We start from the raw sequence: 21,433 nt of genomic DNA on the forward strand, positions 1-21,433 counted from the left end.
CAAAGAAAAATCCAAAGCCAAATTCTCTCGTACTTAATAGTGAAAGCCTAAAAGTTCTCCCTGGGATATGGAACAAGGCAAGGATGTCTGTTTCCCCCACTTTTATTCAACATTGCATTGTAGGTCCTAGTGCATAGAATAAGGCAAGTAACTGAAATAAAAGACCTAAATATCAAGAAAGAAGTAGTAAAACTGCCTCTATATGCATGACTGTTTATGGACCTAAAAAGCAACTACGAAAGCTAATAGTGATGTAGCAAAGTTTCAAGTTACAATGTTTATATACAAAATACATCACATTTTGTAAACTAGCAGTGATCAATTGGAAATTTAAGAATTTTAAATACATTTATAATGGCTTGAACACTTCACAAAAAGGAGAAATACTAATGGCTACTAAAGACATGAAAAGATGCCAAACATAATTAATCGTCAGGAAAGCACAAATTAAAAAATCACAACCTTTGGGAGGCCAAGGCAGGCAGATCACGAGGTTATGAGATGCAGCCCATCCTGAACAACACGGTGAAACCCCGTCTCTACTAAAAATACAAAAATTAGCTGGGCGTGATGGTGCATGCCTGTAGTCCCAGCTATTTGGGAGGCTGAGGCAGGATAATTGCTTGAACCAGGGAGGCGGAGGTTGCAGTGAGCCAGGATTGCGCCACTGCACTCCAGCCTGGCGACAGAGTGAGATTCCATCTAAAAAAAAAAAAAAAAAAAAACCACAATGATGCACCATGCCACACCCACAAGTGTGGCTAAAATTAGACTGACAATACCAAGTGCTAACAAGGACTTGGAGCATCTGGAACTCGCCTACATTGCTGATGGAAACGTAAAATGGTATAGCTACTTTGGAGAGCAACATGGCAACTTCTTAAAAAGGTCAACATCCACCTGTCATATGACTTAGACATCTTTAGATTTCTAGATAACAGAAATAAAAATATCCACACAAAGACATGTATAAATGTGCATAGCAGGCCAATGAATAAACAAAATGAGATATATACATACAATGGAATACTATTCAGCCATAAAAAGGAATGAACTATTGATACACAGAACTATATTGAATCTCAAAATCACCATGCTGAGTGAAGGAAGCCAAATAGAAAATGTACGATTCCAGTTATAAAAATGATAGTTTAAGTAGGTACATACACTTGTAACATCACCCGCTTTAGTTTTCTAGGGCTGCTGTAATGAAGTACCACAAACTGGGTAGCTCAAGACAAGAGAAATGTATTATTTCACAGTTCTGGAGACTAGAAGTCTGAATCCAGGTATTGTCAGGACCATGCTCCCTCCAGAGGCTCTAGGGAAGAAGCCTTCCCTGCCTCTTCCTAGTTCCTGGCGGTTGCTAGCAATTCCTGCCATTCCATGACTTGTAGCTGTCGTCACACCAACCTCTGCCTCCACTGTCATGAGGCTCTCTTCATTGTGTGTCCCTGCATGCCATCAAGTCTCTCTATTTAAGAACATCGATCATCGGATTTAAGGCCCACCTTGACCCAGGATGACTTTGTCTTTACTTGTTTATATCGAAAAAGATTCTATTTCCAAATAAGGTCATGTTCACTGGTACTGGGAGTTAGGACACCAACATATCTTTCTGGGGGATGTAATTCAATCCACAACACCAAGACCACAGTGAAGAAGATGGACATTCATCCCTGCCAAGAGGTGCTTACTGGCCTAACAGATGCTGCCCAAAGCAGACAGCATGAGAGACACCTACCCTGACTCCCCCTTTTCATGTCTAATCTCCCACAGGAACAAACTGTTGGCCACATACAGATAAAAATTAGAGAATTATAGAGGCTGGGAAATGTCATCTGCAGGGGCCATTCATTGTGATGCCAAGCAGACCAGGGAAGGTAGGAGAAAGAATACAACAGCAAACAGGCTGATGTCTGACCCAGACTGCATTAGGAGGAAAACGTAGCAGGAAGGTGCCTTGGATCGAGGCAGTTGAGGCTACAGCTGACCTTGGACAACATGGATTTGAACTACGTGTCACTTACACATAGATTTTTTTTCTGCCTGAGACAGCAAGACCCGCCCCTCCTCTTCCTTCTCCTCCTCAGCCTACTCAGTGTGAAGGCAATGAGGATGAAGACCTTTATGATGATCCATTTCCATCTAATGAATAATAAATATATTTTCTCTTCCTTATGATTGTCTTCATATCTTTACTCTGACTTACTTTATTGTAAGGATAGAGCATATAATACATATAAAATACAAAACGTGTTTATATAATCAACTGTTTATGTGATTGGTCAGACTTCTGGTCAACAGTAGGCTTTTCGTAGCTATGTTTTTGGAGAGTCAAAAGTTCTATGTGGGTTTTCAACTTTGTGAGGAGGGTTGGTGCCCTTACTCCTCATGTGTTCAAGGGTCAATTTAATTTGCCAGATATTTTTGACAGGAGTTTGATTCCAGTCTGAATAGGAAAGTGAAGATCAGAAGAGCTGCTAATCAATGGGATGTTTATGGAGGTTTTCTCAGGCCTCTGCTTCCTGAAGAGGGCACAGACGCTCACCTAGAGGTGCTCCAGGATAAATGTGGCAATCCTTCAGGTTTGCCATTTTTGAGGGAAAATTTGGGCAAAAATATTTTGAGCCAGGCGCGGTGGCTCAAGCCTGTAATCCCAGCACTTTGGGAGGCTGAGGTGGGTGGATCACGAGGTCAAGAGATCGAGACCATCCTGGTCAACATGGTGAAACCCTGTCTCTACTGAAAATACAAAACATTAGCTGGGCATGGTGGCGTGTGTCTGTAATCTTAGCTACTCAGGAGGTTGAGGCAGGAAAATTGCCTGAACCCAGGAGGCTGAGGTTGCGGTGAGCCGAGATTGTGCCATTGTACTCCAGCCTGGGTAACAAGAGCGAAACTCTGTCTCAAAAAAAAAAAAAAAAATTTGATATTTCCTGTCCTAAATAGGTGTCAAGACATACATGTATAGACATTATCACTTTTTAAAATAAAATGGACTTACCCTGTCTTTGTCACTGTTACATCCCTAACACCTAGGACACGACCTGGGACCTAGCAGATATTCAATAAATATTTATGTAATGAATGAATAAATGAATGCACTAAAAAGTAGAATACAAAATTTCCACATATCTCAGGATAAAATGAGAGATTCTAAAGAATATCTTCTTTTTTAGTCTTTTTTAGCGGTCTGCTTTGAGCCCCTGTCCTTTGAGCTCTGGGTCCGGGTAGGGGTGAGAGCCGCTATCCTCAACCCTTAACAGCCCCTGAGTGAGAACCCTGACTTAGGCTGATCACCCCCTACTCCTAGGTAAGGGCCTGCTGTGAACCTCTGCCCCTAACTGGCTTGCCCACTGGATGTTAGCAGGCAGTCTTTATCACAACTGCTAAGACACACCCTTGACCTACACAACCGTCATCCTCACACTGACCTCAGCCTCCCCTTCAAGCAAGGGTCCATTGCTTCTCAGCGAGATGGACAGGCCCCTTCCCTCTGTCTCCCCCGAGGGCTTCTACTAACCTCCTGAGCTGGAAACTCTGAGAACACAGGCTGGAAGGTGGGGTGTCACCCACCTGGAAAGGAAAGTGCTCTCTCTATACGCACTGCCAGAGGACTCACTATTGCTGTTGCCAGAATCTTAAGAGGTTAACGGCAGCATAGACCTTGGGACCCTGCCACCCTAGGCCGGGAACCAGCACCACCACTGACTTAGAGCCACAGTGTTCTCATCTGTAAATTGGGGATACTTCCCCTTACAGAGCTGTCATGATGAGCTGACAGAATGTCCTGGGGCATGACAAGCTCTTTGACCTCCCTTCCATGAACAGGCAGGGTCTAATTTCCCACTCCTTGACTATGAGTTGGTCCTAGCGACTTGCCTCTAGCAAATAGAATGTGGTGGGAGGAATGCTGTTTGATTTCCAAGGCCAGGTCATCCACGGTGACACGGCTGACACCGCCTCTCTCTCCACTCTACCACTCTCAGACCCAAAACACCATGTTGTGAGGAAGCCAGTCCCATGAAGGGGCCACTTTTAAGTGTCCCGGCCAAAGTCTCATCTGAAGTTGATTCAGGATCAACAGCCAGACATGTGAATGACCGCGCTTTTGAGACGATTCCAGCCCGCCCACTGCCTGACCTCAGCCGCATAAGCGCGCTCCAGTGAGAATGTCCCAGCTGAGTCCAGCCAAAGCCCCCGACCAGGAGAGAGAAGGATAATAAACATCGTTGCTGCTTTATGCCACTGGGTCTAGGGTGGGTTGTTACCCAGCAGGAGGTAAGCTGAACAGACAGAAAACAAAATCCAACATCTGCGACTACAAATTCCCTCCCCGCAATCTTCCAGACCCCCAAATCCCTTGGAGGCGGCCGCCGTCCCTGGCTGGTGGGTGAGGTTTGCGGGAATCCACTTACAGAGCACTGGAGTCTGAAAGGCTCGGTGGGTGCGGTGAAGGAGGCGCTGTAGATGGGGTCCGGGTGCAGGCCATCATTCCACTGGGCCAGGATCGCATCCCGGTAAATGGTGACTCCGGAGGCTCTGAGCGCATCCGCCACCGCGCTCTCCACCGAGTAGTTGTTGATGCAGGTGATGCTCGAGGCAGGCGGGGGCTGCACGAGGTGGATGCGGCTGCCGCTCACGCCAAGGTTCAAGAGCGTCTCCACGGTGGTGTAAGTATCAATTGTATTCCCATAGACAATGACATTCCCTAGGAAAGAAGGGAAAACACTAAGATATACAGTTCAGAAAACCAAAAAACCTTAGACAAACGCTAATAATACCGAATTGCTCCTTATAACCCTTTCATTTTTTCAGCTGCAGGAAGCCAGTGGTGTTACCTAGCAACGGCGACCAAGATAATTTAGTAAAGAATCGACACAAAACATCCCACAAAGTAGTCAAGCACTTTTAATGCAGAAGTAGGACATTCATTTATGGTCTTATAATTTGAAGTTGAAATTACGCCGAATGAAACCGTCTAAGAAAAAAAACCTTTTATCTTGTTTTTGTTCCCGATTTGCTGTACTTATTAAGGAAACAAAATTACTAATGTTGGCATGCACACTCATTCTTCCTTACAGACAAAAAGGCAATGGTCAAAAAAATTCATGCTAATGATGTTACTGATATTTTAATATTTAAATGTTGAACTGGATTGATTTCAAGGAAGCTTTTCCTTTTTTGAGAATAAAAGTTAGAACATTCTGCTTTTCAACAGATAATTTTACAAAGATTCGGTACTGATTTTTAGAATTTAATATGTCAAGACCTAGCTGAAGGGACTGAAGGACAGTATTTTGGTTAGCAAAAATAAAATCGCAAAATAATCTTGACAGATTTCCCTTGTGTAAGAGCGTTTTGCTGATTAATAGTCTATACTATTTACATTTCTCAAAAAGACTACAGAAGTAATTACATATGCTGTTCTATTTTATCAGTTTTCAGATCAATGACACTATTAAGTTAATGAAATGTAGTATATGCTATTTTTGACATTGAATTGGCATTTTCAAATTTTCACAAAGTAATAAACTGCTGTAGACTAATTTTCCAGGTAGGTTATACCAATTTTACCACAAAATGTACATTTCATTGAATCTTTCCCTGTTTTTCTCATGTTCATGAAATAGCATGAAAAGGAATTTTACAAGCCAAAATACATGGCAAGTGTATTAATTCAATTTGGTTGAGGAAATCAAGCCCAAATTGTTTTCAATCCAAAATTGAAAGGGGGTGTGACGGCTTGTCTTGTTTACTTAGAAAAATAAACGACAGTAACTTTCGGATGGCTTCTCGGAAGCTAACACCATCTAGAAAGTTCTCCCACACTCCCTGCTTTTCAACTATGGAAAGCCATGAAGGGGCTGAAGTGAGGGAGAGGGGTCTCTCCATTCCTGCCTTCGCTAGGAGGCTAGGACAGTTTTGTGGCTCTGACTCCCACTCTGTTCAGATGCTCCAAAGTAACATTCCTCTGTGAGCTACATTTTCCTTGGCTGAAAGAGGCAACATTTTGCTTAAATTATTGAGGCTCCCACCTGCTACTAAACTTGAATCTTGGCTGTCTGGCACAACAAAGAATCAGCCTTCCAAGAAAGGCAAAACTTGAACCGAAAACTGTCAAAGGTTTGAGGTCTTCTGTCCTTTTGAAATAGGGCTGCCAAAACAATATTCCTTTTCAGTTGAACTAATTTAACTGTGTTTAGATCTCACACAGCTAAGGATTTTGTATTTTCTGGTCTCTTTCATGGTAGCTGTTAGCAGCTCTACTATGAGCTGGGCTTTTTCATCATAGGCTCATGGCAAACTAGGCCTGCGATGCTGCTGGGGTTTGGAGAGCTGTCCGATCCAGCAAGCCTGGTCCACGCACTGCAGGCAGCTGGAGAGGGTGATGCCTTTCAATTCCAAAGGTAGTACATTTTGTAAAATCTCTGATTTCAAAATCAGAGGTTTATTTCTAGATATTCTAACTTCTGAACAGCTGTGGCTATCTTTATGTTTAATGTGAAACAAAATTTCCTAACAAAAATATAAGACTTTGGTTATCTTAAGAGTCAGTTACCATCATAGAAATGCTGCATAACAAACCACGTCAAAACTCGATGTCAAACAACAAGGCTGTTATGGGTGGTCTGCACACCTGTGGCTGGACTGATGTCAGCTAATCTGGCTCCAGGTTGTGGCTGGGTTTGTTTGCACCACGTGTGTTTCATCCTGCTTGGACTGACAGCTACCTGAGGCATTTTCTACCTAGGTCAAATGCAGGTGCACAGAAAGGCAAGCACAAGGGCCCAGGCACACGTCAAGCCTCTGCCCACGTCAGTCCACTCATATTCCACCGACCAAAGTAAGTCTCTTGGCCACGCCCATGAGCACGGGAGTGAGGACGTCCACTCTCCCCACACAGGAGGGACAGCAGGTGAATATTTACTGACCAGCAGTGCAAACCAGCACGGTCATATGGGGGGTGACTGCCTGTGTGATTTCATCTCAAATTTTTCATTTAAACAGGCTTTCTATCACTAGTTATAGTTCTCTCATTTCCCACAAAATGTAGTAGAATTTCATGATAATATAATGTGTTATATTAAATAAATAAGAACATGTTACAGGTCAAACCGCATCCCACCACAAACATAAGAAAACATGATAAAAACTAGCTATGAATATGTAAGATGGCCCACTATTCTTCACCAGGTCAACCTCTTGCCTTTTTATTATTTTTAGAGACAGGGTCTCTCTTGTCGCCCAGGCTGGATGCAGTGGTGTGATCTCAGCTCACTGCAACCTCCAGCGTTTGGGTTCAAGCCATTCTCCCACCTCAGCATCCTGAGTAGCTGGGATTACAGGCCTGCACCACTATGCCCGGCTAATTTTTGTATTTTTAGTAGAGACGAAGTTTCGACATGTTGACCAGACTGGTCTTGAACTCCTGACCTCAAGTGATCTGCCCACTTTGGCCTCCCAAAGTGCTGGGATTACAGGCATGGGCCTCTGCTTCTGACACAATCTCTTGCCTTTAAATATGTCCATTGTGTGGGAGATTCTTTTCATCACCTTTGTGCAGTTGTGAGTTCTTTCTGCAGCGCTGCTCACGTTTACTTTGTAAAGAATTTTGAGATTCAGTTCATGTTTATTTCTGGACTCTATGCCAGGCACAAAGTTGATCCATAATCCCTCATATTGTTATCATCACCAATAACAATAGCATTTAGAACTCTTAACAATAACATGGGCTTCACTCAAATGCTCATATATAATGTTATAAGCTGGCGGCAAAATATAAACATGGTGATAACCCTTAGAATAACCCAAGTCTTATATTTTGGGGCCCACTCCAGAAAAAAGCCTCGTAGACGAAGACTTTGATTATTCATTTTGGGATAAATCAAACTGATGTAAAAATATGATTACTGACATTTATCAGAGTAATTTTACTAATACGGATAAGTTGGAAACAGCGCTTCTGAAGAACCCATGTCAGGGCCTCAGCCTGCCTGTAGCTGTATCTGGGCCCCACAGATTGTCCAGCCTCCACACAGGTGAGGTACCAGCAGGCCTGTGGGTGGCCTCGATCTTTCCCTCCCAGCACTCACCATGGCCTACGCACCTGGGCTACACTCAGGCTTCTCTGAGAGATGACTTCTTTGGACTGTAAGGTCCACGTTCGCCCTTCCCACCATCTTATTCCTGGAGCCTCCCACAGTGGCTGGCCTACAAAGGATGTGACTGTAGTTATCACCATAGTGCTATGTTTCCTGACTAGATACATGGATACACGTGTCGGAGGTTTATTAGATTGCTGATCCTAAGGCTTTCTTTCTGCTACCTGGATCATACTTTAGTGCCCTTTAAATATTTAGCACAAAATGACCTCTCTGTAGCCAGATTTTCCCACCGCCTATTTCTGCTTGGTATTCACTAAGTCGGCATTATAGGAAATATCCAGCCACAGAACGGGCTATACATCGGAGATTTTAAGACAGAAATACGTTCTCCTTAACAATGTTAGATCTGGTTATTAGGTTTCCAATGTAACTCGTAAAATCCTGCATAATCCCGAATGTAACCAAAATTGTGTGTGCCTACAACAAATGATAAAAGTAACACTCCTATCATATTGGTGGCATTTAAACTCAGGGAAACAAGAAATCACATCTTTAATGTGCTATTTAAGGAAAGACAGAGCTGGGTGTGGTGACTCATGCCTGTAATCCCAGCACCCTTGGAGGCCGAGGCGGAGGACTGCTTGAGGCCAGGAGTTTGAGGCCAGCCTGGGCAACACATCATAGACCCGTCTCTACAAAAAAAAAAAAAAAAAAAAAGGCATGGGACATACTTCTAGTCCTAGCTACTCAGGATGCTGACACAACTTCTGGGAATTTTTAGGAGTTTGAGAGATTTCCGCCCCTGGTTTTCTTTGAGATGTAAATGTGACATTGGATGACCAGACTTTCTTATATTTTATATGGAAGTAGCAGTTGGTAACTCTCATATCACAACGGTTAAGTCACTTTAGGGCTGAATCAAGGAAGAAAGATGGGGAAGGAAGGAAATGGGGAGAGAAAGAAAGAGGGGCAGAGAGACAGACGAACAGCAGGAGCCTCAGAGAAACACATCTTCCTGAATCCTTGGGTAAGAGTTAGAAGAAAGAAAGAATTTAAAAATAGGGGAGATAAATGGGCTGCTGGAAGTATGGGTGGGACGAACTGGGGGTGAGTGAATGACAGCCAGACTCTGTTGGCTGTGTCTGAGGAGATGTTGGGGCTGACAATTGTGTGCCCCAGTGTGCACGGTGGGTGGCTGGGCCTCCAGTGGCACGGGGCAGTGTGACAGCTGTATAGACAGGTGAGACAGCCCCAGTTATGGGGGGGGCCATGACATATGTTCTTTTATAGCATGCTTTTATTCATTTATTTATTTATTTAGAGACAGAGTCTCACTCTGCAGCCCAGGCTGGAGTGCAGTGGCATGATCTCGGCTCAGTGTGACTTCTGCTTCCTGGGTTCAAGCGATTCTCATACCTCAGCCTCCTGAGTAGCTGGGACTACAGGCACCCACCACCACACCCAGGTAATTTTTATATTTTTAATAGAGATGGGGCTTTACCATGTTGGCCAGGCTGGTATTGAACTCCAGGCCTCAAATGATCAGCCCACCTTGGCCTCCCAGAGTACTAAGATTACAGGTGTGAGCCACTGCACCTGGCCTACAGCATGCTTTTAATATGCCAGAAAACTTCAGCTAATTAAATATGAATTTATTAATTTTAATTTTCTGGATACATAGTATGTCCATATTCAAGATGAATTTAATCCATGTATCCCTACCACTGTGTACTTTATAACTCATGGAGTTCTTGCAAATATTTAGAAGGAGATAATGCATTGCAGGGGCTTCCTTCACATCACCAGGATATCACATACATTGTTTTGAAGTTTCTAGACACATATGAAAAAGGTAGAGTGGAAAAACTGATGATTTCCCCTGGATATCAGTTTTATGCCAAAAGATCTGGTCACCATTTCCTTCCCAGATCAGCTTACCTAAGAGAAATGACCAGCTTTTGTACTCAATGTAACAGGTGACAGAGGTAAAGGATGGGCTGCCCCACTTTCAAATGGCAAGGAACCAATGATGAGAACACTCTGGGTGGATTTTCCATAAAGGATAAGGGAATAGAACCATGGAAGTTTTCATGGAAGACCAATCTTTACTGCTCCTTCTCGGGAATAAATCATGCATTACTCTGATTACAGATCTGGATGGGAACTGGGTCCAGGCAGAGCACCCATAAAAAGGCAACTGTGTGAAAGCTCCTAAATTAAAGTTGGCAAGCAAGGAGGAGCCCTAAGTCATTCCCTCATTGCTAACCCTTGGCAGCCTTTGAAACAGAATATGCAGGGGTGCTTCCTAGAGGAAAGAGGGTGCCTCTACAGCCCAACAGGGGAGGGAGAGAGGGAAAGTGAGGATGCAATCAATACTTGAGTGACTGTCCATTCCCCACTTCAGACTGAAGCGCACTAGAACTTGCCAATTAAAATGCTGGTATAAATGTACACATGATCTTTTAGCTTTTTGTTTTGTTTTAAGACGGAGTCTTGCTGTCACTTGCGCTGCACTGCAGTATGCAACCACGTCTCGAACTCCTGGGCTCAAGTGATCATGCCACAGCCTCTCGAGTAGCTGGGACTGCAGGGATGTGCCACTATGCCTGATTAGTTCTTTTTAAAAAATTCTGTAGAAACCATGTCTTGCTATATTGACCAGGCTGGTCCCAAAATCCTGGCTTCAAGTGATCCTCCCACTTTGGCCTCCCAAGGTGTAAATGAACAAATTAGCAATTTTGATCGTGAGGTGATCATTTTGCACATGAGGCGATCACACTTTAAAGTTTCAACTTGGGGCCGAGTGCTCAAGCCTGTAATCCCAACACTTTGGGAGGTTGAGGCAGGCAGATCACCTGAGGTCAGGAGTTTGAAACCAGCCTGACCAAAATGGTGAAACCCCATTTCTACTAAAAACACAAAAAAATTAGCCAGGCATAATGGCACATGCCTGTAATCCCAGCTACTCAGGAGGCCAAGGTAGGAGAATCACTTGAACCTGGGGTGCAGAAGTTGCAGTGAGCCACAATTGTGCCATGGGGGGGAGGTGACAGAGTGAGACTCTATCTAAAAAAAGAAACAAACAAACGAAAAGAATAATGCACCAAGATTCAGGAAGTTCTTCAATTTTTGTTAATCAAGGGGGGAAAATACGAGTTTCATCATCCTGGTTCCTGAAGGCAGTATGTAAGAGTTTCAGGAGTTAGAAAACAAATAATTAAAGGTAAAATGACTTTGTAGGAAAGGAAAGCTAAGTTGATTTCCCAATTAAGTTCAAGAAATAAAATAATGTGCTAATATTTCAAGTCATAGATGTATCCAAAAAATAATGAGAGAGATTTTTTAAAAATATATTTTTAGTAGATGCTAAAAAGGCGTTTTATTCTTTTGAACTGAGTGTTTTACTTTTAACCACCTGGAAAGTCTGCTCTGCTGCCATTTCATGGTCATGCTCAATGCTCTAAAGATGAAGCTTCTCCAAGGAGAAAATCAGGACTTGAAGGGAAAGATTTGCTGGTCTGGTGGTCTGGCCATGAAGTCAGATCCCAAGAGTATAAGAAATAAATTCAGGATTTATGTACACAATACTAACATGATATTTTCTTCATAGTTATTATATTTTTAAGGCCAGAGAAACAAGAATTACATGCTACATTTTATAGTTTACATATTTTAAATGATTTATATGGGTATCAACCTATTCTTTGTATTTTAATGAAGAATTATATTTCCTTTTTTCTGCTTCAAAAGAGACATACAGTGATTACATATGACTCATTCATCTTCAGAACAGGCCGGTATGGAGAGGTTAAATCATGAGCTCAAGGTCACATGGCAAGCAGGTGGGTCAGCGGGACTCAAACCCTGTGAGTCTGTTTCAAAACCAGGGCTCACAGCACTGCAATACGCTTGCAGATGGACGTGTAACATGCTATTAAAATATACTCCAACTGGCATTTTATATGGCTAAATGTCTTCAGCAAATAACTAGATAATGAAATAATTTTAAGTAGAGGTCACAGAATATTAATAAATTGTGATATAAACACTCATTAAAAAATTGGCTGGGCATGGTGGCTCATGCCTGTAATCCCAGCACTTTGGGAGGCTGAGGTGGGCAGATCACTTGAGGTCAGGAGTTCGAGTCCAGCCTGGCCAACATGGTGAAACCCTATTTCTACTAAAAATACAAAAATTAGCTGGGTGTGATGGTGCATGCCTGTAATCCGGCTTCTCAGGAGGCTGAGGCAGGAGAATCACTTGAACCCGGGAGGCAGAGGTTTGCAGTGAGCCGAGATCACGCCACTGTGCTCCAGCCTGGATGGCAGAGTAAGACTCTGTTTCAAAAAAACAAAAAAACAAAAAACAAAAGAAGGAAAAAAAGAAAAAATATATATATACCTGGCCCACAAATAGAACACCAGAGACTGCTCTTTTAACTTTTTAGAAGTCAAAGCATAAGAATTCCATGCCCGAAGTGTGACCTGTCCCATTCTGCTCTGCCGAATAAAAAGGGAAGAATATGTTAAATATAACATAACAAGGGCTTTGTTTGATGACGCATGCAGTGGAATTTTAATGTTATACTTTTCCTACAAACATGCTTTTAATAAGGCAATAAACTGTATTTAGCTGAAGATGAAAATAATTGATCCATTTTGAGTCATTAAGGCAGTTTATTTTTTTTTTTTTACTTTACTTTCATCCTACTTTTCATTTTCATGGAAAGTACAGAGGTAATAGCAGATGAATTTCAATTAGTTTCAATTAGTGCCATAAACTGTTACAATGTATCGGGTTGCTGGGTTCTATCAGAAACCCCCCAGTGGAACATTCCAGGTTTAGTTTGCAGCTGAAAGCAGGATTTGAGCCTGGGATGTCAGCTCTTCTCTATGGCACCGGAGCAGTTCTCGTAGTTTGGGGTAACTTACTTCTGTATCCAATTCTACAGCCCAGAAAGCCATGTCCTCCAGCAGAACTAATTCCATCACAGAACCACTGGGTTCTCCTTTGGAAGCAGAAGATGGTGAAATAAAACAGTGACTGTGGAAGGAGCTACACTCTGGGGTCGTATGTGTGTGTGTCTGCAGTGGGCAGAAGTTCAGAGGAGAGCCGACTTCTTCCTGGGAACATCTCTTGTTCTTGATGTTCAATATCCACTGTCCTTCTAGAACAATCCCTCCATCATTCTCCCCTCACATCCCTGGGTTTTAGTAATATCAGCTCTGGTGTTTGCCAGGATTCAGGGTGTGGTTCCTGGAGAGACATGTCACCCAACCGCAAACAATGGACACAATGAAATGATTTTTCACTCTCCTCGGCTCCCTTGCCCCAACTCACATGCTAAACTATTTAGAAAAGGGGAAATTAGCACTGAGGGAGTAAAAATAAACCATGATGAAAACCGTTCACATTCCTCCTGGTGTTATTAGGGTCACATGAAGAAAAAGCGAGGACTGAGATGTCCAGCACGGTCACCGATAGCTCTGTGTGACCTTCCAAATGTGCAGGAACACAGCCGTGCTCCTTGCTTTCCATCACGCGCCAGACTTCTAGCTTCTATCTTCAAATGCCAATGAGACAGCCACGTGGGAGGGGGTCCCCAGAAAAACTCCAAACAACCTGCACACTGGGGTGGAGCCTCAGGAAGTCCATGCCATTTGCAGTGGGGAGGAGCCCGGCCCCTCCTCCTCCTGTGTGGAACTCGGGATTCCAGCAGCCAGCGGGAAGCACTCTAGCAGGGACTCTGGCCTTGCGGAGGATCCTGCTTCCCACCCCTGCCGCCCTTTGCTTTTTCCTTTCACCCAATAAAACCCTGCTTTATTCACCCTTCGAACTGTCTGCAAGCCTACATTTTTGTGGCCACGGGACGGACAAGGACCCTGTCTTTAGCTGAACTAAGGAAAAGCCCTGCAACAGCACCATCTCACAGCTGACTTGGAAATAAACTAGAAGTAACTGTGCCATCAAGACCACCAAATGCAGCAGGGGTGGCCACTTCCAGCCAGCTCCTGCATCCACAGCTGCCTCGCCCGATCGGCTGCGGCCATCCACGGTAAGCCATTCTCCCGTGGTCACCCTTCTCTCTGCTGGCATGGGTACTACAGATGGAAAGGCCATTTTCCCAAAGTGCTACGTGTGCACAGCGGTCCCCGTCTGGTCAGGTCCCATTCCTAAAAGGTAACCAGTTAAACATGGATGTGGCTGGGTACTTGCAGCCAGTCAGAGCCTGTCCCTGCCCACGCCTCCAGCTTCATCTGCTGCTGCTGCCCTTCAGAGACTCTGCCCAGCCCATGTTGTTGGCACAGTGTCTTTTGGACACAATCCAAACTCCCCCAGCTGTTCTCCCTGTTTATCCTGTCCCTCTTCAAGGCTAAGCTCAAACCCTCCTTTCTTGGAGAGGCCTTCTCCAAACTTTACAGCCTCCAGGGCTTTCCTGAAGGCCACAGTGCCTGCATAGTTGACTGGCACCTGGTGTACAAGGATCCTTGTCTTTAAATAGAGACGATATCCTCAACTTCATCAGAGCCCTGGTGGCAGGGGCTGAGACTTCTACTGTGGGGTACCTTTAATCCATCACACGTAGTAGTAAGAGCAATGCTAATGGCAGCCTCTATTTATAAAACTCTTTATATGTATGAGAGACTGTCCTGAGTATGGCATGTGCTCTCATTTATCTCTTTTTACCCTCACAGGAACCCATATGAGGTAGATATTATCTGGAATCTGAGACATAAACCAGTTAAGTAACTTGCCCAGGCAAACGGCAGACCCAAGATTTGAACCCAAGTCATGTGATTCCAGAACCTGAGCTAGACTGCCTTATAAAGGTCTGTTATTTGTGATAAAGAACTTAGGTCATCCTGTTTCGCCAGCATGTTATTACTCTCATTACCAAGGATGACTTTGTAAAGAATACCATCAATTTCGTTCAAGGGTTCTCTTATCTTCATCTCACTTGGCCATCTATTTTTAGGTTAGACTGAATGCAAAAAGTTTTGATAAAACTCATCCTGTGGGGGTAAGGAAAAGAGTTACATCCTGAACTGTCTTCACTTACATTCACGAAAACATTTATTGTGCATGTACTAGGTGCCAGGCAGTATGCTGGATACAAGTGACATTGAGGTGAAGCAGAGCTGAAATTATCAAAGAAATGGCTTGGAGCTTCGGCCAAGTATGGTACTGTAGATGTCTCAGAAACAATGCTGTAATAGCTTTTTCTTTTCAAAATGCAGTTCTGGAAAGACCACTAGGTTTTCCACAGTATGAAAAGGGATTTGAAAGCCCAGTAATGAAGCTCACGTGTCATATACCCAAAGTCTCACTTAAGAACTAGAGGTCACGAGGTGACTGAAGCGATTTGGAATGAAAGTGTATTTCTACATGGAATGCCATCCCTGCTACACATATTTCAGCCTGCCAGGGAAGCCAATGGTGGATTTAGGAGGCTCTACCTCGAGGTCTCCCTCTCATGCTGGAGTCTACTCATTGCTGCATTTCCTGGGAGCCTCTGTGAGTAGAATTCTGTCTGTGGTTGTTGGTTCTTGGCTCAGGTGGGGATGGGCTTTCTGTCTTAGGCCTGCTATGCTCTGAGATTTGGACTGTGATCCAGTGATGCTACAGGAATAATAATGGCAAGAATAAGATCTGAATGGGACAAAAGTCCTGTCTGACTATGACTGAATTACAGAAAAGATACCAAGAGAAAGTTTTCTTAAGGCAAGATGTCAACATTTTTTCTTAACTTTTCTTACTTAAGAATTCACTTGAAAAGGGTCTGTACACAAAGTTAAATTAACCTGGCCAGGTCAGGCTTCCCTGAAGGCTCCCAGATCTTGGTCCCAGCATCTGAGTGTTAAGAGCACTTACCTGGGAGGTGCCCGGGGGAGTCATTAAGCACCAGACCTGGCAAAAATCACCTACAGGTAAGACCTACATGTGAGAAAATCACCATGTAAGACTAATTTCCACATACTTCTTATCCTGGCTAGTCAGTGGACAAAAGCAGGCACTCCAAATGGCTTTATGCACTGGCTGCTGGGACACAGTCTTACATCTTGAAAAAGCACTTCCCTTTAAGGGGGCGCCACAGCATCACCATCTCTGACAACTGGCCAAGTCAACAGAATAGCACTGATGCTCTTCCCGCGTCTGAGGACCAAAAGGACAATGGAAGGCACTCGAAAGAGACCGTGGTGCTTCTTGCTCTGGGGTTTCTAAATTCTCTGCCATCAACATTCCACCTTAAGACCTTGCAGTGCCAGTTTCAAACGCTTTTTTCTTGGTCAAATGCTCCCTAGTCCAAACACCCAAAACAGCCAAAGGTTCAAAGTTAAAGCACTGCAGGCTAACAGGATTGGGTGCAGTCTTAAAGACGTACTGTGCCTTTTGTATTGAACCACTGGCTTTTGTGCTTTTGGGGAACTTATGGTACATGTGGAAGTCTGGACTTGATGAAACGGTAATGATTTGTCAAAAATGTTCTGGCTAAAAGCAGGTTACTGCAAGCTGCGGCTCATCGTCTGGCTTTGTCAGTCAGTTTTACCGGAACACAACCATGCCGGTTCATTTACATATTGCCTGTAGTTACTTGCTCACTAAAAGGGCAGAGTTGAAGAGTTACAACAGAGACCATATGGCCTACAAAGTCTAAAAAAAATTTTTTTTAAGATAAGGTCTTGTTCTGTCACTGAGGCTGGAGCACAGTGGCACAATCATGGCTCACTGCAGACTTGACTTCCCAAGCTCAATTGATCCTTCCACTTCAGCCTCCCGAGTAGCTGGGACTATAGGTGTACACCACCATGCCCAGCTTTTTTTTTTTTTTTTTTTGGTTTTTTTTGTAGAGGTGGGGTTTTTCCGTGTTGCCCAGGCTGATCTCAAACTCCTGGGCTCAGGTGATCCTTCCACCTCAGCCCCCCAAAGTGCTGGGATTACAGGTGTTAGCTACCATGCTCACCCAAGTCTAAAATATTTACTAACTGGTATTTTGCAGTAACAATTCACCAATCCACAGATTAGAGAATTGTCCCTGATTTGAAAATTCCCTTAGTCGACATAGATCATGGGATAGTGATTACAGAATGACTAAAAGGTTAAAACAGGTTTAAACATACATACATGCAAAACTGATAATAATTCCAAGCTTTGATGAAAGTATGAAATACTTTATGACATTTAAAAACTCTGGGTTGCCAGTATAATCTATCTATATATCCCACCTCTACCCAAAGGGTCCAGACTCAGTTGGTTTTATGGGTGATTTCTGTCCAACCTTTAAGTTACTTTGTATTTCAGATCCCCAAAGAATATAGAAAGCTTCCAAAAATGCTTTGTGAGACTAGCATACCCTTGATTCCAAAAGCCTGACAAGCTAAGCATAAAAGAGAAAACTACAGGTCAATCCTATTTATGAATTTAAAGGCAAACAGCCTATGAATAGTATCAGCAAATTGAATACAGTAACGTATTGAATGCCATTTTATACTCATTTTAAAATGTTGAATGTAGTAAATTAGTAGCTTTTTAATGTAGTAAATGTAATAACTTGCAAAAGTTAATAACTAAAATGGTTCACCAAAAATCAGAAGAAATTATATTTAATTTTAATGTATTAATTATATTAACAAATATTATTAGACATATTTACAGACATGTATTAAATAAATTAACATGTTTAATTTTACACAGTGATGCCCACTTTCTGGGCACGTAGTGGTTTTACATCCCTGGACTGAACTCTAGACTCAACCAGGCCACTAACCGTGTCTCACTTTTGGGCAAAAGAAAGGGGCTGTTGTAGGTCATCTCCAAACCTGGACTTGTAGGTTTCCATTAAAGACACAAAGGTAGCCAGGCCCTATTCTGGTTGTTTTACTAACTGAATGATGTCAATGAAATTCAAGCAATAGGGAGAAAGATGCTGGAGAATACACTTTCGAGTGGTACGGGCATTTGCACAAATGTTTTACTTTTTCATGTCGAGTTAAAAAGTGGCATGCAATTCGAGTCTGTGTATGTGTGGGAAGGACTGCACAGGCAACACCAAGAAAGGGAACAATGGCTTGTGAAAAGAAGAAAAGGCCCTTCCAATACAGGCCTTTTTCCTCCTAGGTCTTTTCAGCTTCACAAAAGAAGACATATTTTCCATATAATTGCTAAACATGTTTGCTTATTAAATTATTCTTTAATTAGTTAATGATTTTAGCCATGCTTTGCTCTTTGGATATTCATTTTGTATAATAAAATAATTATAGATAATTAAACTATCTCAAGCCTTTTTCTTTCCCGCAGCAAACATGCTGGGTATCCAAAAATGACAACAAGTTGTAAATTAATCTGGAAAACAAAGCATGACAGATGAATGATTTGGTTGGAATTAATTAGGCACTAATTATATACTGGAACTAGATGAAGAATGAGACTCATTATAAAAATAAAACGCTATTCTGAAGAGATGCACAGTTACCGACATCCTTACCTTCTGTGGTGATGAAGTTATTCCTTATCCAAGTCAGCGCTTTAAAGCAATCCTCTTCCTCGTTGAGAATGAAATGGTTGCAAGGAACTTTCCCTGTGTACCGCCGCTGACTGCTGTTGGGAACCTCTCTGTCTGTCAGGTGTTGACTAATATCGGCCCCTGTAGGGCATGGGACCTGAAGTATGTTGGAGAAATGCTTATTTCAGTGGTAATAGATAAAGTGCTGACATGGTTAAAAAAAAAAAAAAAGTAGACATAGCCATGTTCAGTATGTCTTTTTCTGTCCCCAGATACAATCAATCAGATTTTAATTGAGGTAAGAAAAAGAAATTAAAAAACCAGGCAGAATAAGCTCCTACCTGAAACAGTTCTCAGAGGAAGTTGCTCTGGTTATGTAAGGCTGTGTCACAGATTATTTCAAAACTCAATGGTAAAAATCAATCGTTAGGCTCCCAGGTTATACAGGACAGTAATTCAGATAGGGCAAGGTGGGGAATGATTTGTTTCTGTTCCACAGTGTCTGGGGCCTCAACTAGGAAGACTCAAAGGCTAGGGGTGACTCAGGGGGTTTAGAAATCATCTGAAGATAGTTAAAACTATCTCAATCCTTTTTCTTTCCCTTGGAAAATATGCTGGGTATTCAAATGTGACAACAAATCGTCATGATTTGCCTTGCAGTTGATGTTGGCTAAGGGCTGAATCTGAGCTGGGGCTGTTGGCCAGGACACCTACATGCAGCCTCTCCATGTGGCTTGGGCTTCCTCATAACATGGTGACTGGGTTGCAAAGGCAAGTGTTCTGAGAAAGAGACAGCCAATACAGACAGGTCCATGTTCTTTTCTGACCTAGTCTTGGAAGTTGAGCAGTGACTTTTCCACCATATTTGATTCATGGAAGCAGCCATAAAAGCCTGCCCATGATTAGGGGAAGAGACTCCACCTCTTCAAGTAGAAGGGGCAAGACTCTGGAAGAGGACATGGAACTGAATTGGATGTGGCAGCCATTTTTGGCAAAATAATCTGCTGCAGAAACAATTATATCTGGGGTTGAAATTCAAGGGTAGAGAGGGGCTAAGCAGTAAAGAACAGGAAGGAAATAGGTTATCATTTAGTTATGAAAAGTACGGAACTATTCCTTGCCTTGTCAGAGAAATATTCTTCTTTTTATTCCCCTCCATCTTTCTCATATTTTTGACATAGATGAAACTTTCCTCTACTGTAAGGAAAGTAACAGTAAAAACACAATAGAGGATGACAGTTGATACATGTCTTCTGCGTCAAGGATACTGTGGCAAACTGGAGGGTCCAAGCTCGGGCCAGAGAGTTCAGCCATGACTCAGCTCCCTCTAGTTGCTGCCAACATAGAGTATGGATCCAGTATGGCCAGATCTGACTTCCCAAGAAATGCCAGGTCCTTGGGTTTTCATGTAGACTACTGATTTTTTATTATATTGGTTCAAATTAAAATCAGACAAAGAAGTGTCATTGCAAAAACCAAATAAAACAGAATAGTGACCTGAGTTTCCCCAAATGGGCCACCACTTGGTCCCTCTGATTTTTAATTGGCTGCCAGCTGGAGATTATGAGAAGGAAAAGGGGGCAAGCAGAGGGGCAGCTTAGAGGCAGCCTGAGGCCTTTGGTGGAAGACCAATATCAATTGGCCTGCTGCATTCAGGGTCTAATTCCTCAGGGCTGTGAGACATGAATAGTCTTAGAGCTATGGCAGGCAACAAGTTCACTTGCAGTCCAGATGGATATTGGGGCAGAGAAGTCCTTTCTCCTTTGATAAGCAGGCAAATGCTGGCTGGTGCTTAAATGCATGGGGCTGACTAAACTCCAGTTGACGGGAAACTTTTGGTTATAGACTTCCTCAACAGAATCGTAAAACCTTAGTACGCTATCACGATGTATTTAATGCAATTTCAAACTAGATTAAATTAAAATAAAACAGAGCAAAACAGAACCAATGTTTAAAGCTGAATGGAGAGAGAATTCTCTTCAGTAAGAGGCTGCAGTGATATTATGTTTAGCAGAAAGGAACAACTCAATAAATAGTGGTCATTTACTGTAACCAAAATTGTGGAGGAAAAGTTTTCTTATTAGCAATATCACTCGTTTAGCAATACCCCACTGAAATGTTATTACCATTATATTCACAGTTATTACAAAGCAGCCCGCTGAAGGCTTTGGCAAAAGGTTTGACATGCACAATACTGAATACTGTGCTTCAGGGTTTTGAAACCTCACTGGAACTACAAGGAGCATTGTAGCATAAAAGAAAATAAAATTTGGGTAACATTACATCAATTTAATAAGTCATGATTTAACAAATCACAAAGAAGCCTTCGCAGAAAGTGGAGTGCGAAAGAACAAATTGAGAGCTACTTAATTTATAAAAGTTTCAATGAGTTATCATTCCAAATAGTGGGTGTTTAGGCAAAAAATAAAAGGAAGAGGAGAAAAAGAAATAAGGTCCAAATTGAAAATAGTTCACTACAATCTTGAAATGTAACTGCAGTCTGATAATCCACATAATTCTTGTGTGCACTTAAATGTGTAGAGTTGTTTTTGCACGCTTCTCTACTATAAAGAATAAGGGCAATTAAAGAAAACCCAAGGGGGTTATGGCATTTTCACAAAATAGGCAAAAGTTAAGCTAGAATTATAAATTCCAAAGCCAAATAAATTTGTCTGCACAGAGTTTAGGAGAACTGAATACATTAGAATGTGATCTATGGAAAACGACAGTTACTTTGTAACCAGTTCATCATTTGCTGTGTTCTTTAATTGAATGGAAGCTTTTAGTAGAAAAAGAATTTGTATAGAGACACTGGGAAGAA

General features: G+C 42.5%; 1 protein-coding gene across 4 annotated transcripts in view; it reads right to left on the reverse strand.

Annotated features, from left to right (window-relative positions):
• The window catches only part of CFAP61 (cilia and flagella associated protein 61), a 302,253-nt gene that overhangs the window by 72,866 nt on the left and 207,954 nt on the right, over window positions 1–21,433 (reverse strand). For all 4 annotated transcript variants that reach the window (XM_017541511.2, XM_017541510.2, XM_037743091.1 and 1 more), the window contains 2 exons: window positions 18,595–18,769; window positions 4,422–4,714 (listed from right to left, as the gene is read on the reverse strand). In XM_017541511.2, the coding sequence (XP_017397000.1) occupies window positions 4,422–4,714; window positions 18,595–18,769 (468 nt within the window). The remainder of the gene's footprint in view (window positions 1–4,421; window positions 4,715–18,594; window positions 18,770–21,433) is intronic.

Source organism: Cebus imitator, unplaced genomic scaffold, assembly GCF_001604975.1.
Source record: "Cebus imitator isolate Cc_AM_T3 unplaced genomic scaffold, Cebus_imitator-1.0 Scaffold134, whole genome shotgun sequence".
Lineage (NCBI taxonomy): Eukaryota > Metazoa > Chordata > Mammalia > Primates > Cebidae > Cebus > Cebus imitator.